Here is a 26,788-nt window from a genome sequence, read left to right as displayed (position 1 = left end):
ACACTAAAAAAGTCTTGTTAATAGCCGTTTGCCTTCCATACTAGTAAGGTGCCCTATATTATATAAAAACAAATTTGCGCTCAATAGACTGTGCCTTAGGACCCCCACTACACTAAAAATACAAATGTTAGGTAACGCATTCGTAACGTTGCTTAAATATCTGCAGCAACCGAAAGAATAATAGTTTTGAGAGTTGAGTTATATAGCACTTTCTATAGATGGTGGGCAACTTGGAACTTTAAAAACTTTTCTCTCTTTGATGAAGTGATTTTTACTTTGATATGATCTCTTCTTCGTCTGGTTTCCCTTCTGTCTTTTCCTTTATCAGCGCGATGACGCAAAAATGGCCGAGCATGATGTTTCTTCTTTTTTTTCTTTAGTACTTCTTCATTCCTTAATAAAGCTAATTGTTTTGGAGTTTCCTCTACAGACGCTACTCTTCTCTGTAACCAATGGTAGCTCTGGTTGGTTAAATCTTACGTTCAAATATGTAGTTAATGACCGGAAAAATTTGAACTTCAGTGTCGGCGTTAGTACATTGTAAACCGATACTAAATATAAACTTAATTCGCTAAACGCACGTCTACTAACCATATAACTATGAGCCTTACTTAGTGACGGGAGAGGCAATTAAATTTTATTTAGCAATGCTACTTTAAAGTGGACCTTTCTCTGCTGACACAAAATAAAAAATCTAGCACCACAACTAAATAGACCACTCAAACTTATTCTTTTGTTTATTTGAAACCCCAGGAAAAAATGCTGAAAAACCCACATAGTTAAAATAGGGGTTGAAAAAATGCTCATAAAAGGGAGTGAATACACCCCCGTAGTCTTATGTTCTGTGCTATGTTTAGCTCTGCTATGTTCGTTATATTAAAATAGGGGTTGGAAAATAAGCCATATTCTTTTACTAGTTCTGCTATGTTTAAATAAGGGTGGAACGAATACAGCCCTACTATGTTAAATAGTTGTGTGTTCGTAGTCTTATGTACACCCCCTTTACTATATTACATTTGGAATTTGTAGTAGTTGATGACCAATTACTAAATGTGGAAACACCACCTCAATTTGTGCCTCCGTTTCCGAGTTATTAGGTTTTAAGTATTTTAACCTTTGACCTCGATGGTAATTATTCTTGGAACTTCTAGTAATTGATAACCAATTACTAAAGGTAGAAACACCATCTCAGTATGTGGCTCCGTTTTCGAGTTTTAAGGTTTTAAGTATTTTGACCTTTGACCTCGATGGTCATTATTTTTGGAACTTGTAGTAGTTGATGACCAATTACAAATTTGTGGAAACCACCTCAATATGTGGATCCGTTTTCGAGTTTTTGACCTTTGACCTCGATGGTTATTATCTCTGGAGCTTGTAGTAGTTGATGACCAATTACTAAATGTGGAAACACCACCTCGATATGTGGCTGCGTTTTCGAGTTATTAGGTTTTAACCTTTGACCTCGATGGTAATTATTCTTGGAACTTGTAGTAATTGATAACCAATTACTAAATGTGGAAACACCACCTCAATATGTGGCTCCGTTTTCGAGATTTTAGGTTTTAAGTAATTTGACCTTTGACCTCGATGGTCATTATTTTTGGAACTTGTAGTAGTTGATGACCAATTACTAGATGTGGAAACACCACCTCAATATGTGGATCCGTTTTCGAGTTTGACCTGTGTGCTCGATGGTCAACACTTTTGGGACATGTGCTCTTTGATGATCAATTACTAAATGTGGCTTCGGTTACGAGTTTGACCTTTGTTCACGATGGTCAGTAGTTTGGTGACATACTTTTGTCATTTCTGCTATGTTAAGGTTTGGGAACGAAATCTGTGGGGTGGAGATTGTGTTCATAATGTTATGTATATTCTGCTATGTTAAAATAGGGGGTTGAACGAATACAGCCCTGCTATGTTAAATAGTAGTGTGTTCGTACCCCCTTTGCTTTGTTACATAGGTATTCATTGTCTTAAAATAGGGGTTGAAAAAATGCTCATAAAGAAGAATGAATACACCCCTGCTATGTTTCCTAGTCTTATGTAATTTCTGCTTTGTTAAAATAGGGGTTAGAAAATAAGCCATACTATGCTATGTTTAAATAGGGGTGGAACGAATACAGCCCTACTATGTTAAATAGTTGTTTGTTCGTACCCCCTTTGCTATGATACATAGGTATTCATTGTCTTAAAATAGGGGTTGAAAAAATGCTGATAAAAGAGAACGTGTACACCCCTGCTATGTTTCGTAGTCTTATGTATTCCCTGCTCTGCCATTTGTTCGTAGTCTTATGTATTTTCTGCTAAGTTTGAATAGGGGTTGGAAACGATGCTATGTTAAAATAGGGGATGGAAAATATGTTCATAAAAGAGAACGAGTCCAACCCTAAAATGGACTATGTTCAAATAGGGGTGAAAAAATAGGTCAACTGCTATGTTAAAATAGGGGTTGAAAATATGCTCATAAAAGATAACGAGTACACCCCTGCTATGTTAGGTTCAATTAGAGGTGGATTCTAATTTCTGTTATGTAAAATAGGGGTTGAAAATATGCTCATAAAAAAGAACGAGTACACCCCTGGGTTGTTATGTTCAATTAGGGGTGGATTCTAATTTCTGTTATGTAAAATAGGGGTTGGAAAAGTGCTCGTAAAAGAGAACGAATACACCCCCTTATTATGTTACGTAGTCTTATGTATTATCTGCTGTTATGTGTTCTGTGCTATGTTAAATAGTGGTTATTAGCTCTGCTATGTTCATAGGATTTAAAAAAGTGATCATAAAAGAGAACGAGTACACCCATAAAAAGTGCTCATAAAAGGGAACAAATACACCCCTAAAATGGGAGTCGTAAAACACCGTGGGTGGACGGCTCAAGGTGCTCGATTTCCCATATCCCCCCTGTGTCCCCCGGCATAGTGTGTCAGGCGGCACTGGGAAATTCATTGTCTGCTTCAGGCGGGACTGAGAAAGTGGGTAGAGGGTCAGTGGCGCAGAAGCCCTATTTGTCTACTAGTGTAATGCTATTTTATGTAAAAGTGGTAGTTAGTCCCGTGACCAGGTTGTTTCATCCCGTTTTCTAATGTTTAGTAATCAGAGAGATATGAGGAGTTATGTAGGACTGGTCCACGGATATTCCATACAGTGAATTCAGTCAGTCAGTGAATACCCAATTTTTTCGCATATTAATATTTGTTCTTTGTTAATATGAATTTCTAAGAAAATTAAGCTTTCAGCATTTCTGACAAAATTACATTGTAGGAATTATGCAGAAGGGTAAATCAGTGGTGACGAATTTTTAACAGGATATTCTAACTAATGGCCCTCCTTCAAATCTAATCCGAAAACAAACAATATTAATTTAGTATCGACTACAGGATAATAGCAGAATTTTCTAAAGATAATGTATTAAGAGGCATTTTTTTTGCCTACTATTGATAGAGCAATCACTGAGACGGAAAAACGCTTTGGACCACGTAGCAAAATCATTAGATCAATCGCCACTCCACATCCAAAAAGTGAAAACTTCCTAAATTACAACATTGTCGAGCCTATGGACCAGCATTATGGAAGTGATCTGGAAATATTTAAATGTGAATACAAACACTCGCAAAACAATTAAGTCGTATGAAGACGAGAGAAACCCAAAGTTGATTTTTTGATGAATTTAAATCCTTAGATCTTGTTGAAGTTGTTGATAAGTTTACTGCTGTCCACAAGAATAGAAAGATCCTCTTTTAAGTAGAGGCCTGAACCTATGAGTTATTTTCTTTACCTGTAAAAGTGTATTTCTCTGTTTTCACTTAAATCAACAAGCCACACTTGTTTTAAACGCAGTGATTAAATAACTATTTATATTAGAAATTAATTCTATTAATGTAATTGTTTGAGGTAGTAGATTCTTACATTTTCATTGTAAAAGAGTAAAATCATGAACAACAAAGATGAAAACACCCCCCCCACACACATATATATATAGTGTAACTTCGGAAAATAACGCCAGTCGGGTAATAACGCCATTTAAAGCTTTCCACAATGCTAGCATAAACGCGTGGTTCGTAAAGTGACCGCTTATGAGTGTATGATAAACAGTGATGCTTATTGTTTTTGTAAGCATAAAGACTAGAGGCAAGCCAAGCGTCAGTAGTAAGGGGGTTACTCTGCCTAACTTTGGACTTTGACCCCGACCTTTGTGACGTCATAGGTCAAAGGTCAATGACCTTGGCCCGGGGTCAATGACGTAGGGGTACATACGACCACCCCCTCTAAATTTTGGCAGGGGTACCATGGCCCACGCCCTAAATTTTGGCAGGGGTACATAGGACCACCCCCCTTAAATTTTGGAAATTGCCAAATCTAAAAATTGGATGTGGTAGCCTAGGACCACAGTATGTACCTCTATCATTGGGTGTCTATGTCGTTCTTTTTTATGGGTAAAAAATTGCCAAAAATTCAAATTTCGGAGGTTTTTGAACTAATTTATCCCCTTTGATGAGGTGTTAATACCTTATATAGTTATATGGGCGTATACAGGGGTTAATTTCCTTTCATAAGATATGGGTATATTAATGCACCCCTTTAAAAATTTGGGAAGGGTACCTTGGCCCAACCCTTAAGTTTTGGAAATTGACCAATTTAAACATTGGGTATTATAGTACAGGACCCTAATATGTATTATGATAAATTTGGGTGGTCCACCTCGTTCCCTTTTAGGGGTACAAAATTGCCAAAAATATAAACGTAAGCAATACGTTGTACCACGTGTTTGGTTTTTGGTCCATTTTATCCCCCTTTGATGAGGTCCTATTACCTTATATAGTTATATGGTAATGTATAGGGGTCCATTACCTATCATAAGACATGAGTATATTGGTGCATCCCGGGAGGAGTACCTTGGCCCACCCCTCAAATTTTGGAAATTGCCCAATTTATACATTTGGTATTATAGTACAGGACCTCAATATGTATCATGATAAATTTGGATGGTCCACCTCGATCCCTTTTAGGGGTACAAAATTGCCAAAATATAAGCGTTGTACCACGTGCTTGGTTTTTGGTCCATTTTATCCCCTTGGATGAGATCCTATTACCTTATATGATTACAGAGATCTATTTCCTATCATAAGACATGGGTATATTGTTGCACTCTTCTTAAAATTTGGCAAGGGGTACACTGAAATTGTCCAATTGAAGCATAGTACAGGACCTCAATATGTTTCAGTGGTCCTATTACCAAATTTTTTACTACAACCACGTGTTTGGTTATTGACTCAATGTATCCTATTTGATAAGGTATGGACGGGTATCCCCTTTCAATTTGGTATAAACCTTCGGGTGTAGTACGGTCACGTAATCGATGATTTGTTTTTGATGCGCGACGAGGTCCCTGGTCAATGTTCTCTAGGAATTAGGTGGAAACTTTGATAGGAAAGATTCATGGCATTTAAATTTTTTTCAACTTTCGAACTAAAAAAAATCAAACCAAAGTTTTTCAAAACAAAAATTGAAACGAAAACTTTTAAACGAAAATCTTGAAACTAAAAATTTTTTGAAACGAAAATTTCAAAACAAATTTCAAACGAAAAATTTTCAATTAGAATTTAAATCAAACAGTGATCAACTTTCACGGTTAACCGTTAAACTTTAACCTGTTTTTAACTATTCGATTAACAAATAAACGGTTTTCAACTATTCGATTAACAAATAAACGGTTTTCAACTATTAAATAAACAAATGAACGGATTTTTCCTTTTCACACCAGTGAGTGCAAGAATTTACAAACTAAAACAAAAAACTTTTTGTACTCGCTTTAAATACGCATCATTTTTGAAGCAAGGTGTTAGTGTTCATCATGGATACACAGTGGAAACATCCATTTACCTGTATTCTCGCAGGGCCTAGTGGGTGTGGAAAAACGTATTTTGTGAAGCGATTATTGTCACATCTCCCAACCATGATCAATGCAAAATTACGTAAGATATACTGTGTGGAGTGCAGGGTAAGAAAAGAGAAATCTCCGTATTAAACTCATATGTAAATCTCTCTCTTACTACCCCTTTGCTTACAGGAATGTTGTATCATCCAAATTTAAAGAAAATCAAAAGACATGCCAAATAAAATAATAGAAATTACTGAAATTTAGATAAAAGTCGGTAGAGCTAAGATAAAAAAATAATATATATATATATATATATATATATATATATATATATATATATATATATATATATATATAATTTATATAATGCTATTCCTGTAAGTGTGAGTTCCTTATTTAAAGTCCTGTAGCCCCTTTCGGACTTTCTTTGATATGTGGACTTACGCATGAGTTATCTGCCACCTTGGTTTATCAAAGAATAGGTGTGTGATTACCTTACTAGTTTCGAACATCTGATATTAAAGAACATGGAATCCAGCAAACCTGCAAGAAACAAACAAATTATTCTGGTACTTACCATACCAGCCGAAATTCCATTAGGGAAGGTGATAACTCCATGTAGTTTAATAAACACTTTTATTATAAACACAACACTTAATCACTTAAACCACAACACTTAATTGATATTGATATAAGATATGCTCACAGTTGAACTAAAATAATTTTTAAAAAAAATCTTATGATTTTTTTTATCACTAGTTCATAGTTAATAATATGTATTTGTATCTATTGCACAGTTCATCTTCTTTAATTTCCAGGTAGGTGTGTCCGTTACTTCACAGCATTAATCACAATTTTAGTGTCTATTCTTTCATGTTGATAGTATTCTTTACTTAAATGTTTTAACACCCTACGTGTTTGGCAAGAAGTGTGCAGGTTACGCACTGTTGTTCACATCCTAGCGTATAAGCGAGTGTGTGATTACTTAAAGATTAATAAATTTTTCGTGTAATGAATTTCTTTTGTCCCAAATGCTTTCCAAAACATAATTGATATAAAAATAAAATGTGTGTAGAAATGTGTTTATATATAATACTTGAGAAGTTGTAAACTTGAAGGGGGGAGATAATTTTATAGAGATAACATTTAGATAAAATAGAGATTCTTTCCTGTTATTAGTGAATTCATTAGATTAATTAGAATTGATGGTTTTGACTAGGCTGAAAAGCAGAAAGATGAATGAAGAACTTAGAGATTTAAAACAAGCGCAAAGTATGTCATCTACAGAAGTAGATCAGGGAGATGAAATTCAAGTGAGAGACGAAAACATAGAAGTAGGTAATGAGACAGATGGGATAGGAGACACAACTAGGAGTTCATCAGACCCAGTGTTGCAATTCTTGATGCGAATGCAGCAAGAATTAAATAACAAGATTGATAAATCTCAGCAGGAATTAAATAGTAGGATAGATAGATCCCAACAAGAGTTACAGCGTGAACTGAAAACAGAAATTAGGAAAGAGGTGCAAGAGTTAGGCTCTAAACTAGCACAAACTCACCAGGAGTTAGATAGTAAGATTAGTGCATTGTCTAGTAAGCTAGAAGATACAAATGAAGAGCTAAGAAATACAAGAAGGGATTTAGAACATTCACAGAAAGAGCTTGAATCTAGGCTGAGTAGGTCATTACAAAATACAGAGCAACAACTGCATAACGATATAGAGAACACCGTATAACAATTAAATGTAACAGTAAATCAAGTTTCTGAAAATTTAGACCAGACAGCTAGAAATTTAGAAGAAGTTAGAAATGATATAGGAAATAAGATAGAATCTGGAGAAGAACAAGGCAGTTAGCGGTTGGATCGGGTCTGTGAAGTTGCTGCTCGTGTGAAAATAGTTATTTTCATAATGAACTATAGACTCAACAGAGTTAATTGCAATGGAAAATATGTGCATTGACATTCAGTTTAGTTAAGTGCGATAAGTTGCATCATTGGTGTTCAAAATAATTTAAATGAACTGTTTCAGTTTTCTAGACTATAGGCATTGTGAGATCCAATCTGACAATACTGGTAACGAATACACACATCTTATGTATGCAGCAACAAACCATTAAAATATATATATAGAGAGAGAGTGATAGAAGTGCAACTATAACCAAGTTTGAAGTGGTTACACAGTGGTGGACTCACTTATATCCAAGTTATAATCAGGTACCATGGACTTAATCTACCTTAGGACGCTACGGAAACCGTTTTAAAAGAATACTATCAACATGAAAGAATAGACACTAAAATTGTGATTAATGCTGTGAAGTAACGGACACACCTACCTGGAAATTAAAGAAGATGAACTGTGCAATAGATACAAATACATATTATTAACTATGAACTAGTGATAAAAAAAATCATAAGATTTTTTTTAAAAATTATTTTAGTTCAACTGTGAGCATATCTTATATCAATATCAATTAAGTGTTGTGGTTTAAGTGATTAAGTGTTGTGTTTATAATAAAAGTGTTTATTAAACTACATGGAGTTATCACCTTCCCTAATGGAATTTCGGCTGGTATGGTAAGTACCAGAATAATTTGTTTGTTTCTTGCAGGTTTGCTGGATTCCATGTTCTTTAATATCAGATGTTCGAAACTAGTAAGGTAATCACACACCTATTCTTTGATAAACCAAGGTGGCAGATAACTCATGCGTAAGTCCACATATCAAAGAAAGTCCGAAAGGGGCTACAGGACTTTAAATAAGGAACTCACACTTACAGGAATAGCATTATATAAATATATATATATATATATATATATATATATATATATATATATATATATATATATATATATATATATATTATTTTTTTATCTTAGCTCTACCGACTTTTATCTAAATTTCAGTAATTTCTATTATTTTATTTGGCATGTCTTTTGATTTTCTTTAAATTTGGATGATACAACATTCCTGTAAGCAAAGGGGTAGTAAGAGAGAGATTTACATATGAGTTTAATACGGAGATTTCTCTTTTCTTACCCTGCACTCCACACAGTATATCTTACGTAATTTTGCATTGATCATGGTTGGGAGATGTGACAATAATCGCTTCACAAAATACGTTTTTCCACACCCACTAGGCCCTGCGAGAATACAGGTAAATGGATGTTTCCACTGTGTATCCATGATGAACACTAACACCTTGCTTCAAAAATGATGCGTATTTAAAGCGAGTACAAAAAGTTTTTTGTTTTAGTTTGTAAATTCTTGCACTCACTGGTGTGAAAAGGAAAAATCCGTTCATTTGTTTATTTAATAGTTGAAAACCGTTTATTTGTTAATCGAATAGTTGAAAACCGTTTATTTGTTAATCGAATAGTTAAAAACAGGTTAAAGTTTAACGGTTAACCGTGAAAGTTGATCACTGTTTGATTTAAATTCTAATTGAAAATTTTTCGTTTGAAATTTGTTTTGAAATTTTCGTTTCAAAAATTTTTTAGTTTCAAGATTTTCGTTTAAAAGTTTTCGTTTCAATTTTTGTTTTGAAAAACTTTGGTTTGATTTTTTTTTAGTTCGAAAGTTGAAAAAAATTTAAATGCCATGAATCTTTCCTATCAAAGTTTCCACCTAATTCCTAGAGAACATTGACCAGGGACCTCGTCGCGCATCAAAAACAAATCATCGATTACGTGACCGTACTACACCCGAAGGTTTATACCAAATTGAAAGGGGATACCCGTCCATACCTTATCAAATAGGATACATTGAGTCAATAACCAAACACGTGGTTGTACTAAAAAATTTGGTAATAGGACCACCGAAACATATTGAGGTCCTGTACTATGCTTCAATTGGACAATTTCAGTGTACCCCTTGCCAAATTTTAAGAAGAGTGCAACAATATACCCATGTCTTATGATAGGAAATAGATCTCTGTAATCATATAAGGTAATGGAATCTCATCCAAGGGGATAAAATGGACCAAAAACCAAACACGTGGTACAACGTTTAAATTTTGGCAATTTTGTACCCCTAAAAGGGATCGAGGTGGACCATCCAAATTTATCATGATACATATTGAGGTCCTGTACTGTAATACCAAATGTTTAAATTGGGCAATTTCCAAAATTTGAGGGGTGGGCCAAGGTACTCCTCCCGGGGTGCACCAATATACCCATGTCTTATGATAGGTAATGGACCCCTATACATGACCATATAACTATATAAGGTAATAGGACCTCATCAAAGGGGGATAAAATGGACCAAAAACCAAACACGTGGTACAACGTATTGCTTACGTTTATATTTTTGGCAATTTTGTACCCCTAAAAGGGAACGAGGTGGACCACCCAAATTTATCATAATACATATTAGGGTCCTGTACTATAATACCCAATGTTTAAATTGGTCAATTTCCAAAACTTAAGGTGTGGGCCAAGGTACCCTTCCCAAATTTTTAAAGGGGTGCATTAATATACCCATATCTTATGAAAGGAAATTAACCCCTGTATACGCCCATATAACTATATAAGGTATTAACACCTCATCAAAGGGGATAAATTAGGTCAAAAACCTCCGAAATTTGAATTTTTGGCAATTTTTTACCCATAAAAGGGAACGACATAGACACCCAATGATAGAGGTACATACTGTGATCCTAGGCTACCACATCCAATTTTTAGATTTGGCAATTTCCAAAATTTAAGGGGGGTGGTCCTATGTACCCCTGCCAAAATTTAGGGCGTGGGCCATGGTACCCCTGCCAATATTTAGAGGGGGTGGTCGTATGTACCCCTACGTCATTGACCCCGGGCCAAGGTCATTGACCTTTGACCTATGACGTCACAAAGGTCGGGGTCAAAGTCCAAAGTTAGGCAGAGTAACCCCCTTACTACTGCGTCTGTAAAGAGAAACCGGTGAACAAATGTTGACGTGACAGCCGCGGAGCAGAGGAAACAGCTCGCAAATTTTTAGTATGTGAAACGAGGTAGGCGAATTGTTTGGGTGAAAGTGAGATTTTAGTATTACTAAAGGTATGCGCTGATAGGGCCGTACTTGCATAATATTATGATATAAATAAAATATGCAGGACCACTATTCTTGGTATAGAAATAATGACCAAAACAAAGTCTATTGTTTCTGGAAATAACGCCACTATCGCGTCGGGAAATAACGCCACTCCATCTAATCGCTAATCGAAACTAATACTAGTGTTAAAAGTTTGCATTTCTTTGTCGTAGTTGTAGAGCCGGAAAAGTTTAGTTTTATGCTTTCATGGCAAGACACTCGAATATCGTGTGGAGAAAGGCGGAGAATTTGAGCTATGGTAATCTAATGCGTTTCAAAAGAATTACGTGAACGAATTGTATACGATATTGAGAAATACACTTGATGCTATGAATCTTTTGTGACAATCCTGAACTTATTTGCAATGCAGATTAAAAGCAGGACTACAACTAACATACAACAGTAGCCTAACAATATTGGCACATAAAGGGAGCAAGCGAGTATTTAATGGCGAAAAAGGTGAAAAAGGTGAAACTGTGAGTGTTAGTGCGTGCACTAATGTATCAGGTTCAAATTAGATCCCTTCGATGGTGTTATACAAGAGAAAGTATTAAAAAAATAGTTTAGTGATGATCTTCCTCTAGATAACACTTATGCAATGACACCTAAAGGCTGTGTTACAAAGGGAGAATTCCGTACATTTCTGGAACATTTCAACAGACATCGAATCCCTGGCCGAGCGCCGCTTATTGTAGACTGCCATCGCAATCATCTTGATATTACCACTTTAGATGCTGCTGAGACCATGTATATTAAACTGCTATGCTTGCCTGCACATTGCACCCATGAACTTCAATCACTCGACAAAAGCTTCTTCAAATTCGTTAAAACCGTAACTGCTCTGAAACAGTTGACAGTTATCGACGAACGCATCCCGGAATAACACTTGGGAAGCTACAGTTTCCAAAACTGTTTTCACAGCCATGATTCCGTTCAGCAACACCTCAGACCACAATTTTGGGCTTCAGCGTTACAGGGCATCCTTTTAACAAAAATGCTATACCCGATGTCGCTTTTTCTCCAAATGATGTCTCAGAGCAACAGCAACCTCCACCAACACCTCCAAACACATGGCCAGCCTCCATCTCTCCTTCAACACCACCGAGTGCCTTCTCCATCCACGAGCTTCTACCTACAGCTAAAATAACTAGGAACAAATATCATCCCAGGGGGATTTCTCTTACTGCCAGAGGAGTATTGGTAACACTAGAACTATTCGCAAGAGCTGGCTCTTTAACTTCTTCCGGCACGAAGAAACAAGCATCCTCTGGAAAGACAAAGGATGGAAATATGCTCCGTGGAAACTTTGGAGGATATTACTACGATCTCAGGGGTCTTAAAACGTGGATTCAATGTATTGAATGCAAGATTATGGTTTCACGACTTGTGATTCTGACAGCATTGTTAAATATGGCTTCTGAACATTTTGTGACGCTGGTTGTGCATTGTTGTCTGCCTCCGACGAGTAGTGCTCCATATGACTGCAGCTGTTATGTTAAGAGGTTCGTAATCATCACAAGAGTTACCGGTTAACATGTATGATGACCATGAGTTTTGTGTACCAGCAAAGCAGGTAGCACATTGCCAAGAACATTATTTAGTTGTGTTCAAAATGTATTTCATTACGATTCCAACACCTTTCCGTTGTTGTAAAGCAAGTGGCGTTATTTGCCGACACGTCTGGTAATAACGTCATCTCATACTCACTCCGATTCTCAGTGCATTGTGGTCGACATTGTATGTGTAGGATCTTTTTTTTCTCATTTCATTATAGCGGAGGGTTCACTCCATCTTCCATGTAATGTGCACAGTTCTAGATATAAGAGCACTTGAACACCAGAACAATATGTTGAATTGGTGGCGTTATTTGCCGAAGTTACCCTCCATATATGTCTCATTATGTTTTTCTGTTGGCGCGAAATTGCCTTTATCCTCATTGGTTCCCTCCGACCAATGAGAGAGAAGAAATGGGCGTGGCCTTTCATTTTCTCGTGTATATAAGATCTTCTGTCACCTGTCCTTTCTCAGTGTTTGTGTCTGATGAAAAGAACGTTAGGTCCTTGAAACTGTAACACATTGTAAGTATAGTTTTTAAAATATTTCATTCTGCTCTGGTCAGAACTGTGTCTTATTTATTACTCTTCAAAAGTGTTGTTTTAAAAGAGTAATTCAGTGTTGCCAAGCGTAGCAGAATTCCGCTAAACGTAGTGACTTATGGTTGCCCTGGCGACAAATTGGCGACGGACGAAATATATGGAAAATGTAGCTACTTTTGACAACCTATCTTAAAACTTCGAATTTTCCGCCATAGCTTGAAAGAAGTTAAGAAATTAGGTTATTACAAAACATTTATATTAGGTTAGAAAACATGTGACAAAATTTAATCAATTTTGACTTTATGCAGAGTTGTTCTGACGCTTGATTAGTGTCATACTAAAGAGATCGACTAACATATTTCCTGCAATAATCAGGCCTTTAGTATGACGCTAATCACACGTCAAAACGACTCTGCATAAGGCCAAATCTATCTTCTGCATTTAATGCTGGTCCAGCCTTAATGAGAGTATTGTTTTGGGGAAAGAGGGTTCATTTGTTGTAAGGTATAAGTACTGTTGAGACAAAAGTATAGAATTTTTTATGATGTTAAATAGTATTTTATAGTAGTTTCTTGGGGAGAGAAATTAAAACAAAGTAGGATTAAACGAGAAACTTCTTTTTTTTAAAATAATTGTAATGAAACATTTTATAAATTTTATATTTGATACATGTATCGACGTTATTTGCACGCTAATCTTTGTTTAATTTATGTCAAGTGACATTATTGTAATTATTCTTACACTATAATTTAGAAGTTATTGTACGCAATAAGAATAAAACATATGTGTCCCTTTTCTTTCATTTCTTCTTTTTTAGAAGAAAAAGATGTTTACTATTGCAACTGATGTTACATAATGTTAGTATGTTAGTATAAGATGAAATGAATTCTTTGACTTTTACGTCCCTCGATTATGCCAGTTAGGCTAAAGGAGACGGTGATTATGAGAAATGAGTGAAATGGTGGAATGAAGATGGTGGAAGAAAACGGGAGAGCCCCAGAATACCCACAAGCACGGTGTTTGTCCACCTCAAGGTCCACACGGCACGAGCTGAGATCGAACCAAAGACCGAGCTGAACGATCCACCACTGAGCTATCGCGTCTCCTTAATATGTTAATAAACAAAGTTATAATAAAAGAACGATAAATATTGACCGTGACTTTTACTTTAATAATATTAACTGAAATAAGACTGAAGTTCTTTTGTTAATTCATGAAATTTAATGAATAAATCAGGGCTTTCCGTTTAGAATTTAGTCCTATTATTAATTTGTGAAATATTTTGCACTTTTGTTAACAGCGATCTTTTTTCTTTTTTTTTTTTTTTTATCATTTATGTTTAATTTTATAATGCAGTGAAAAATAGCGGAATTTCAGTAAGGGTAGCGGAACGTAGCGGCATTTTGGCGGCCCAGTAGTGACTTCTCGAGTTAGGGACCTGGCAACATTGGAGTAATTATTCTGTAATTTTTAAAGATGTGATTGCATGTTTGATTGCAAGTATAAAATTGCTCTATGAACGTTCTTGTAAGCCATTTCATTAACACATGCACCATAAAATAAAATGGAAGTATCAAGCATAGTTGCAAGTTCGTATTAAATTTTTAGCCATAATGGCTGGTGTAGCATCTGTTAAGTTGGAATTTTTGTACAAAGAAGAAATTGATTATGGTTTTCCTCAGGAAGATCCACTCGAAGGGAAAGGATGGACATACGAAATGATAACTGACAGCAAAGAATTAATATTATCTTCAACCGAAGGAGAGCAAACAAGAGAGAAAGATGTAGCTATGTATTCTTCGGATGTCAAATTAAACATTGGTATGATGAAATCTGAATTTGCAGTAAAAGACCCTGCCTTTGAAAATAATATAGAAACACTAAGAAAAATAGAGATTGAAGAGACTTGCGCTTCTTACTGTGATGACTACAAACAATTAACTACAAGTAGTTCAAATTCAGTTGGGACAGAAAGGTAATGTTAAATTTTATATACAATAACTGGTTAAGATTGATAATACAGTTACATGGGTAAGAAATTTTATAGTTGTAAGGAATACTTTTCGAGAAATAGTTACGGGAGGTAGGCCTACGTCTAACGTAAATTAATAATCAACAGTTTGGAAGTGGCGCGGCACACATAGACTAGCTGTACCCAGAAACACAATTGAGTACACCCATCTTAATGAAGGAATCATTATCTACAATTGAATACGCATTTCAAACCAATTCTTGTAGATATTTTTGATATGGGTTCTTTGTGATAGTGTTCCATATATAGAGGCTTGTTTAAGAAAAAAACGTCCGTGGCTGAATGGGATCAGAAAATTTCCGAAATACTAGCATGATTTTTTTTTTATACCGGACCAAACGTATAGATGTTTGTAACTTTATCCCCAAGTTATCTCGAATACGCCACTTGTCCGAAGGTCTTCCAAAGTCATTAATAAAACATAAGTCTAACTAAAAATAGGTGGATATTTATTGAAAAACCTATACATAAATTCATTGCATATTTTACTTCATTTGCTGAAAGTCGGCTGTTTTTATTTTCAAAATCATTTTTGGGGGACGGAGTTGCACTTATCTATATAGTTTCACATCAGCACTTTAGTGTACGTATACAATAAGAATTATTTTGTAAAAGACACGAATCAAATTGTGCTGGCTTGCCACTAGAAAGAAGTAACGCTGTGTAGGCCTAAGTCAGGGCAGGACTGCAGCATGTTGGCCGGAGAAGGAGCGAAGTGTTGCGTAGGGAACAGGCGCGTCACAAAAGGTCAATATGCATGCAAACAAGCATAGGACAAAACACTCTATATGGCATAAAATGTATTATTTTTCATGCTGAATTGTGTATTTGTACGCTAGTAAAGATGTTATATGAAACATTCTAATATGTTGTCATTGCTTACATATTTGTGTTCCAATATAATACACTACTAACGTAAATTTTGCAATTATCTTGATCCTTTAAGTCTCGGATATTTCTCTAGTACCGCGACAATTACATTTATACTTCATTTCATTTACAATGGTTAATAGCTTCTTTGTGTGTGAATCCGCGCATAACAGGTTCGATCTTGATTAATTTATTTTTATGAAGGTAGGTATCTTAGAAGTAAGAACACAAGATATTTACGATATCTATGTACTAGTCTATTAAAATATTATTTCGAATTGGGTCAAGATTTTACTTTGGCTCGGGCAGTGACTTCAATCGGTTCTTATGGGTTCGGTCACTTCCTGGAACTGTTTCCGCCTCAGTCAGTTCTTGGAACTGTTTGTGCCTTTGGAGCTTTCACGTGGTATATACTTTTCACACGCAAATTCACTAACCGTTTGGATACATTGGACCTCGCGTTTGCAGAATTAACGTCTTAGTTTTACTTTCACAACACTTTCTCTAATTATTTAATTAATTAATTACATTAATGAATTTCATACAGTCCACGTTTGTATGATTTCATTACACAAAGTCACGCATATATATATATATATATACGAATTGCATATCTTCCCTACACATTACATATAATAATGCTTAGAAGTAAAATAGGACATTTTTTATACACGGAGCAATTTCAAATATGTCTAACATTTCTTCTCTTGTTATATTTGTGGTAGATATGAGGGTAAATATATATTGGAGGGCTCGACGTTTTTACGTATGAGTACACTTGAATACCTACGAGCTTTTATTTTAGATATATATTTACTATTCTTACAATTCAATTACTCTTAGTATATGTACCTGTATTTATTAGTATTTTTATAAAATATATAACTAGTACCCTTTAGGAAATTGAAAAACTTATAATAGCAAAAAAAGGTTTCAAATTCGATACTAGTCATGAATTTTGCTGAGCATAAGCTAACAGTCTTTTTTCAGGTCTTTGAAAAGATGCTTATAACGCATGTTACTTTGGAGAACACTTCTGGTGTAACCTCTCTTGACAGAGAAAACACATTTTTCTTGTACAAGATTTGCACACTACTCATCGTTCTTGTGATGTATCTACAATGTAATGCGTGTCAGAGTTTCGAGCTTCGATAGGGATATACGATCTTGGACCTGGCCTAATTGATGTCATGTTTCCAATGCGAAAAAGACACATGGTAACTTCTCTCAAAAACTAGGTATGTGAGTTCATTGTTCGTGTTAAATTCGCAATGCAATTTCCAAGAAGAATCAACTGCTAAATTGAGCGCATTATTGAAAAGATTCTACCACCGTTTCTTGGATCTGAGTTTGGGTCTGTATGATGCAAGAAGACGATCCATAACTTCAACTCCTACCATTCCTTCATTGTACTTTTGAATAACGAGTAGTCGACTAGTTGGAACCCTGGGCCGCGGTGGCTCAGTGGTAGAGCGTTCACTTCTGGTGCTTGGGGTCCCGGGTTCGATGCCACCATTTCATTCATTACTCATCATCAACGTCTCCCTTAGTCTAACTGGCATAATTGTGGGACGTACAACTCAAAGATTTCATTTTTTAATTGGAACCTTTATTTTATGTACACGAGAGTATGTCCTCACTGATTCTACTGGCAAGTTTGTAAAACAGTTTGAACCAACAGTTACAAGCGGACTCTAATTTCACCTTACAAAGCACACATTACAATCACTTTTGACGTCAAACTTTCCTGTTTCGTCCTTAGCAAGTTTTTCTGTGGAGTCAGAGGACACTGTTGAACACGATTATCTCTTACTGTTTTGTTGCTCAATTGCCTTTTCCTTCTAATTCTAAAAGAACATCATAAGATGTGAAGAAATTATAGAAAAAGACTTCGTGCTGGTCATTATTTTCTATGGTTGATGTGAGACTACGAATAACTCGTTCCTAATGGGATATCCTCAGTAACATTATCAGTACTATTGTCTTTTACACCATAGAAGTCCATTGCATATGTATAACCGACAGAAGAACATAAAAACCATATTTCGTAACCAAAACGGATTGGTTTTCTACTAATAAACAGTTTGCATATGTGATGCCCATAGTACGGAACCATGCTTTCATCAATGCTCAGAGATTGGTGAAAGATATCAAACTACTGTCAAAGATATCAAAGTTCTTCTGTAGTTCATCGTATATAGGTCTTATTTTCCCAAATTTGTCACCTCTTAGTAAGTTAGAATTGTCAACAATATGGTAATATTTTTTGTTCGAAACGGGCTCTAGGCTTTACGGATGACACATTCGGTATACACAGGTCGTCTGCTGTACTCCAATAGGACTTCTCAGAAGGAGAATATGATACCCACTGAGAAGTAATAAACCAAAAAATTGTAGTAACTGTTCATATGCTACTTTTATGTGTGGAGCTCACTTCTGCTGTGCGTACAAATTATACATTAGAACAAGGTGCTCAGTGTATGATGGAGGCAAGATCTTGAAGAAATTATCTATCGGAGAACTACCGTCAAGATGAGGATGAGAAACCCAAGTTTTTCTGGTGAACAAGAAATGGGATTGAGGCTAATTTTCGCAACATTTTTGCACTTAGGCATACACTGTTTCTCTTCCTTTTTTAGATGATCAAGTTTATGGTATATTTTCGAGCTCATTTGCGTCATAGATGTCATTATTCACTGCCTCTATCAACTCACCACATACGTCCTTACGCATAACAGGAACTAATCCGTCTTCATTTATGTGCTCCTCGTTTGAAATGTAATCTGTTCAATCTGGAGGGAGAATGTAAACATCCGTTTCCTCATGATCAGAAACACACAAAGTGTCCAACGTGCCTACTATTTCATCCAGCGTAAAAAATTACCTTGCCATTTCGCGATTTTAGACAACAAATATTCAAACTAACTCGCCACGTACCAATGTTCCCAAATGGGAACTTTCAAATATTTCATTTGCGCAATAAGAAACGATGGTCTCAGACGCACGTTCTCATCCTAATAAAAAGCACAAACATTAAACTCTCAGCTTTCCACAGAAAGTCTAGCCAACTTCTATATTACGTCGTAAGCACGCAGTAATACTACCTCTTGTAAAAAGCACGAAAACATCAATTGTAAAAAAATCGAAAGAAATTATTTAATATACATTTTTGTGAAATTAATGCAAATAAAACAATTAACATTTCTTTCGTTTATAATACCACTCAATGTTGGGCCAGAAATATAGAAAATATACAACGCTAGAACACTGAAAATTTCCTGCTTCCAAAAGGGAACAATGGTACCTAAATGGTTAACGAAAAAGTTACCTACTTACGTACGAATCAGCTGAGCGTTCGAAGGTAGTTAGAAGCCACGCAGGAGTAATTTCATTGCACTTTTGCCACCATGATAATACCACACGGCGTTACGTCACGATCGGTTGGAGCGACTGGAATGTAATTCCTCAACTGCACCGGGAACCGGGTAAGAGAAATCGGTTGCACTGTCCGGTTCAAAGTAAAAGCTTGCCCTAATTTTATATATTTTGTTTATAATTCTGTGAATTTTACGGTAAATCTGTAAAAAATAAATGCTTGCTGTTGATTCCTCTGGTGTAGAAATTCACAGAGTAGAGTTCGATAGTTTAAAGTAGTTGTATCAAGAACATCACAGTTTGGAAGAAATCGTAGCCTTTATATAAGCGTTTGGTTGTAAACTTTAACTGGAGAGAATGAAACATCAACGAAATAGGATTGGTTCAAAATTTACACACACTCCCACTTATATATATATATATATATATATATATATATATATATATATAAACAAATCAATCATGTGTCAAACATGGAACTCGGTTCATATCTGATTTCAATCAATGAGTTCAAATACACATGTAACTACAAATCAGGAGAAAAATACTATCTAGGTGAGAGACCCCCTAGGGTATGGAATGGGGGAAGATATAATAACAATCGAAAAGGGCTGCTGTCAGTATCGAATCCATTGTCTTTTAGGTCACTAAACTAATCGGTGATAAATTCGGTAACTAAGCCGGAAGTAAGTCAAGAACAATCTTAATTTGCTTATTGATTTTCATTTTGCTCATTTATAATAATAATAAATATAATAATATTTATTATTGTTATTATTAATAGTGAATTGTAATTTACCGGATAAGGCACGGATAACGCAAAAATATTACTCTTCTGTATTTATTTTCGTCAGTATTTTTTAAAATTATTTTCATGCAAGTGCTGGTGTTTCAACTGGAAATGATAAAATAGAAGTTAAGGCCGTTCACAATAATAATTTTTAGCTAACCTAGTGCCTTAAAAATTCTTTATTTTAAATTTGTCTTTTTGAACAAAGCACACAAGAAATATAATTGCAAAATGTATTTTGATAATCATACTCGTTGAGTATTTGACGAAACTACAGCATGCAATTTATTTACTGATATGAAAAACAAATACTCAGAAATACTCTCCTTCTTTAATATTGAGCATGACGCCAATAATCCGTAATGTTTCGAAACCCGTTTCAAGGAGGAAAAGCTAGGAAATAGTTCGTGACATATCTAGGTCGATATTTACACTCCTATAGATTCTAGAAAAGATATTAACCCATTAGATTGTTCTATCAAAATTGACGTGATTTTAAATTGTACCCTATAATAAAGGGAAATACACCATTAATCGTTCAAAATTCAAGGCGTATATTAATAGAACTATTGGTAATTTTTTATGCCTCATACCTATGCACTCTTACACTTTTCTAAATTCTGAAAAGAAAACTCAATTTATTTCATTGTTGAAGTTTCATTATGATTATTTAAAATGAAACACTTACATGATAGTTTCCCATATTGGCGTAAATAACGGGTCAAAATTTATAATAAATGGAAGAAGAAAAGATTTTCGTTACTGGTATGTGATGACATTTTTACAGTAGATTGCATAAAATTATAATTTTTTTTTTTCACTCAGGTAATGGGTGTAAGAAAATTTCAAATTATATCCTTTGCGTTGAGAAACAGAAAAACTACCATTATAAATTCGAGGTTCGATAACATTTCAAATATAATGGTTGGTAACTTTTTCGTAACGTTATCTGGACTTGTAGTTTTCAATCGGAAGCATTCAACTTGAAAGTGCGAAATGTATATTTTTTTATCTTGTAATTCTTATGAGATGAGTGCATTAAATTTCGAGCTTTATCTTTCCGGAATTGAGAAAAATGTAAGAATGTACTTAGCTACAAGTTACGAAGAGAGTTTAGTTCGTGCTATTTTAAACACATTCGGGATTAGAATATCTTGTTTGCACCTTATTGGAACCTACCGTCGAAATATATATTTGACATCATGCTAACTCTACTGGCAAGCTATGAGAAAATTCTGGATCTTAGTATATATTCTTGTTGCAGTGTTGGGCATCTAAAATGCTTCTTTTCGGCTTGTAACTGCGGATGGTTCAAATTGAGATCCTGTAATTTTTTCGGTGAGTGACGTAAATTGATATTATTTTTGGGAATTTAGGAAACTTAAAGTATCTCTAGTACATGTCACGAAAAATTTCCCGATCGCTCTATTTCAAGTATATTTTTAGCTTTCAACCATCTTCTGTATTGCATTTTTTATTTTTTTTTTGCTTCTATCTCCAGAAAATGGAACCTGAAGCCAGTTTTTCTTACTAGATGAATAAAATAAATTATGTGTTGTTGGTTTTCTAGATTTTGTACGTGAGAATGACCCTAGATACAAAACAACCATTTTTTTTTATCTTTTTCATTTGAAAAGTCTTTTGACATTATGCAAATTATTCTAGCCACTGCAGCTTGTAACTATATGTACTTTCCGCCTTATTTTACTTTTATTATACGAGTGAAATAAATAAATATTTTTGTAATCTCTTAGCAGTGAATCAATCACACTCTGCATTTTTAGAAATGTTTCTTGTATGCTTTAGTAGAAAATATATTGTAAAATCAAGGACTTTTTTTTCATTTCTTAAAAAGTTTTCGAATCTGAAATTCGAATATTGTTTCTTCTGGTTTCGAATGTGACATAATACCACCTCTAATTTTTTGAACTGTATACAAAATTCTTTTTGGTAAGTTATGTTACATAATGTCCATAAAACCGAAGCAGCTTTTGTGACTTTTAAGCTGTTACGTGCATATATTTAATATATTTAAGTTTAAAAGAAAATTTTAATATATCGAGAAGCGAATGTTCGTGCACGATTCTTCGTCTTAGCACAACATTCAAGGCTATTCAAATTATTTATTTATTTATTTAACAATCACCAAATACAGCTCAGAGGCCATTTTATAGTGGATACCTAACAACAACAATAAAAATCAAAAGGAATAGGGAAGATGTGGCCCAGGGCCTCTTTAGTTGGTACTATCCAGATATTTGGCTAGTAGGATTGAGGGAGACTGGAAAACCCCAGTCAGGATGGTCGGCAACGAGAATGGAACTCAAGATCTACCGAATGCGAAGGCAACGCTTTACTACTTGTGCTGTTTCGCTTGGTTCTCCCGAAACGGAAAGTAGTTCAAATTTACTATGACGTCCGGTTCATGACTGATTCTCTTTCAAGATAAATGGTCAATGCTTTCAAACTGATTTTATTATAAGTATTTCAGTGTCTTAAGAATATGTCTCATTTCATCCGTTAACCCTGTTTTCAAACCGAACTTTATTCAGTTTAGTCATTTTGATTTTAGCCTTTATTGCCACAGAAGGTAGGTGTAATACACAACGAGAAGCGATTGTTTGTAAACGATTCAGTACCTATGTATAACATACGTATCATGACTGTCTATAACTCTGTCAAATCCGGATGTTGTTCAAATTAACTATTACTTCAGCTTTCACATTCTCTGCTAACTCCTATTCAAACCGGAGCGATTGAAACCGAGAATGATGCGTTTCGGTTTAAATATTTGTCACCATAGAACGGGAACGATAACAGATATTGACAAACGTTTTTTTTACAGTCAATAGAAGGTCTAAAGAGGACATACTAAACGCGCAACAATCTAGCAAATTCGGAAGTGTTTGAAATTTAATAATATGATTCGTTTCTATACTGACCTCTATCTACAAAAGACGGTAAGGGATATCGAGATATGCTTTGTTACAATCGGTTCAGTTCCCAAATGTAGGTTCCATCTTCTCCGTTAAGCCTTTATTCCGACCACTAGTTTTTTAAATGACCATTTCCAGTTTCAACATTATAGCTTCTGAACAAAGACAGACAAGCGTGTGTATGTGGATTTTTCTTGGTTCTTTTTTGTTCATTTCATTATTTCATTCCTTTGTCATCATTCCTTTGTCCTTTAGACTAGCCGACATACCCGTGAGACGTGAAACTAAAGAATTCATTTAATTTAATTTTGAATGAAAACGGGTCAATGGTTGAACATTCACCTCTGATATATCGGGAGAGTTCTGCGATCCCAGCTCGCGCCAATCGGACATTATAGTAGAAAAACACTGTGTAAGTAGGTTTCCTTGGGGTTCTTCTATTTTCTTCGTTTCAATATTTCATTCATTTCTCATAATCCCTGTCCCGTTTAGCCTGGTCGGCATAAGCTTGTAACATAACACTTAACATTTCATTTTCGTATCAAAACGAAAACGGTAGCAGGTAGGGTAAGGCGGGTCTATGAAAACAATTCGGCGTTTAATTGCAACATATGATAACGAGAAACACTTTTGTGCAGAGGATTCAGCTTCGCAACACAATGTATGATGACTATCCTCAACATTCTTAAAGTGAGGCAGCACTGGCTCAGTAGTAGAGCGTTCACTTCTGGTGCATGGGTCCTTGTTTCGAACGAAAGTGCTGCCAAGAGAACTTTGTGTTGGGCAAACACCGTGTGCGTGGGTTATGTCGGGCTTATCCCCCCATCCCGCTACTATCATTCCACAATTTCTTTCATTTCTTATCATCACTGTCTCCTTTAGCCTAGCCGGTGGAAACGTCGAACATAAAACTTCAAGAATTTTAAAATGGGAAGTTGATCACATTTACAATTACGTGCAATTTCAGAACTGATTTTCTTACAGCAAAAGCGCTAAAAGCTCTTAACTTGAAGATGTTCTTTAAATGCCAAATCGATTGCAAGAAACTGCAATTCCTGCGTTGAGATTCTATTCAAACAAGAAGTGATTAGAAATAACGATGTGTGGTTTCAACATTTATCGCCACACAACAAACACTAATAAATAGGGAGAAGTATTTTCTTCAAACGGTTCAACGTGACTATTTACAGCACTATACGAGAAACGAAAGTCTTAGATTTACCATTGCGGTTTAAACACTGATTTCCGTAGAGCCAAAACGCTAAGAAATATGGATATGTTCTTCGACTCGAGTTTGCTGGTCGAGAAAACGTTACTTTGCGTTGAAGCTCTATGCAAACCATAGGTGTTTAAAATTACCATTTTCCAGTTTCAACTTTTATCGACGTAAAACGAAAATTGTAACAAATAGCGTGTAATTATTTTATTTAAAAAGATTTCAGCCATTTCCAGCGTCTCAGGACAAGTAAGCATAACCATCGACAACACTGTTCCAAAACAGAAATTGTTTCAAGCTTACCAGTTTTAACACATCTATAGAACATAAACGATAAAACATATCGATATGAGTGTTTTTTAATTCATTAATTTGACAAGAATTGGTTTTGTTTTACGTTAACTCTAAGATGAAACCGGAAGAGGTTGAAATTTTCCATTTCTGGTTTCAAAAGTTATCGTAATAAAACCCAAATGATAATAGATGTCGACAAATTATACTTGGAAAGCATATAACTTCTGTTTCTTATATAAAACCTCACAACCCGCAGCAGCACATCGAAACCGGAAGTTGTTGAATGTATTAGTACTTCGTTTATCAGATTTTCATAGAGAAAGACTCAAAAAGATTTAGAGAGATGTTTTTCAGACCTTTTCAGCGTCACAAGTGTGGCTTCTATCTCATCCCTCCACCCTCTATTCAAATTGGAAGTACTTCAAATTAACGATAGTTTTCAACATTTATTTTCACAGAATTAATAGAGTAAGGGAAAATAACCCCTTCTTTAGATGGTTCAATGTCCAAAGAACAAACACTATTTTTGACATTGTTTTCTATTGCAACCAGTATTTACAGATGTTTTACCTCCAGTCTGAATATTGAATTCGCTTAGTTTGGAAGTCTTAGTTTCACACTTTAAATCTATATTCACTTGTTTAACTTGGGTATTGGTACTGAAGACTCGTGCAATATTTGTCACTAGGTTGACTCCTAGTCATAGATGAAAACATTCGAGCAGTGTAACAGATTTGTGGCAGACGTGCGAATTTTAAGCAAGATGTAGCTCCTTCACCCGTTTTTCCTCCAGTGCCACCAGTGATTGTTATTTTAACTACTATCCAAAAATAAAGAAACGATATTTAATTCGTCATTAAGATAATGATATATGTGTTACCCACGCTACGTTCTTATCGTTTCGACATTTACCTTGTATATCTTACACATTCGCTAACATCCTATCATTTATTCAATCAATTAAAAGCATTTCACGAACTCGTTTAACTTGATCATTTGTAGTTCTCTTACTGTAAACAAAATATTTCGGTGAGATTTTTAAACAGCTTTTTATTTCCTCATTTTCATATGTACGCAATACTTTGTCCGCTTCCATCATTTTGCTAAGTATCTTATAAATAAAAGCTAAAACTATTGGGCTTTATGCAGAGTCGTTCTAACGTGTCATTAGAGCCATGCTGAAGAGCTCGACAGCCTCTAGCATAACGGTAATCATACGTCAGAACTACTCTGTATTAGCTTCCGGTAACGCACCGGACTTACAAGTGTAAGGTCGTGAGTTCGATTCTAATTTGGATCACATTTTTTGGTATGCAATAATATATTCGTTAGTACATGTGTAATTATATCAGTAAACTTTCGTCCCGTTCAATGAATTTTATTCATGTGTGTGTTAGAAAAGTTTACTAGCTTGTATAATTCTAAAGCAAAATACCAGTGGTGTGTTGTAGAAGAAATTTCTTTTGGATGTATAATAATTTATGTAAGTGATAGTTGTTGATGTAATCATGGAGATAAATGTAGATATTTGTATACACCTATCACACAGCTACAGTTGTATTTTTAACATATGGCCTGTAAACATTACTTGCAATCGAGTAGAAAGAAAATACTGTCTGTTGAACAGATTCACAAGATATGTCAACTGTAAATAATGCACATGCAATACTACGTTGAAAAAGGGATCATTTACCCAACTATCTCGCCTTTAATTAAGCTGAATAACATTACATTGTGCAATATATTGTATTATATAGATGGGTAATAACTTCAGGAAAGAAGACCTACGAAATTTCAAAACAAAATTTGAGTAAGTTACTTAACGTTATGTGAAGTAAATGAAGGTTCACGTCGCTAAATGTATAGTCGATGTCTATAAAAGAAAGATATCACATATATTTACAAAAGTTTTGCAAACAAAATGTCTAAGCTAATAGTTTCACTTTGCGACAGAAATATGCATGGAAATTGTAATGTTCTTCTGAAAGTATAAAGCTATGTAGGCGGGTTTGTAGGTCAGAAGCAACAAGAGAGTATTATACAACAGGAGCCTATTAAAGTTCGTGATAGGAATCCAGGGCAGCTTGGTTTAATCGTGGATTATATCCAGTAGAGGTGGTTTCTTTTCTGACGCCATGAGCCTACGGGACCACTTAATCACAGGGTGTCTGTGTTTTGTATATTACCGTATGTATACTTAAGTTTAACGATGAAGAGTATATTGCATTTTCTT

At 35.1% G+C, this 26,788-nt stretch overlaps 1 protein-coding gene across 2 annotated transcripts in view; it reads left to right on the top strand.

The window, feature by feature from the left end:
* The first annotated feature begins 14,476 nt into the window (after nucleotides 1-14,476).
* LOC145681250 (uncharacterized) overlaps nucleotides 14,477-26,788 on the top strand; it is a 33,028-nt gene continuing 20,716 nt past the window's right edge. The window contains exons 1-2 of one of the 2 annotated variants that reach the window (XM_081752813.1): nucleotides 14,477-15,017; nucleotides 21,374-21,447. In XM_081752813.1, the coding sequence (XP_081608939.1) occupies nucleotides 14,656-15,017; nucleotides 21,374-21,447 (436 nt within the window). In that variant the 5' untranslated portion in view covers nucleotides 14,477-14,655. The remainder of the gene's footprint in view (nucleotides 15,018-21,373; nucleotides 21,448-26,788) is intronic. The other variant, XM_081752812.1, reaches the window with a different exon arrangement.

Source organism: Thermobia domestica, chromosome 3 (assembly GCF_964235325.1).
Source record: "Thermobia domestica chromosome 3, izTheDome1.hap1.1, whole genome shotgun sequence".
Taxonomy (NCBI): Eukaryota; Metazoa; Arthropoda; class Insecta; order Zygentoma; family Lepismatidae; genus Thermobia; species Thermobia domestica.
The sequence above is the reverse complement of the archived record's forward strand: the minus strand, read 5'-3'. Positions and strand labels throughout refer to the sequence as shown.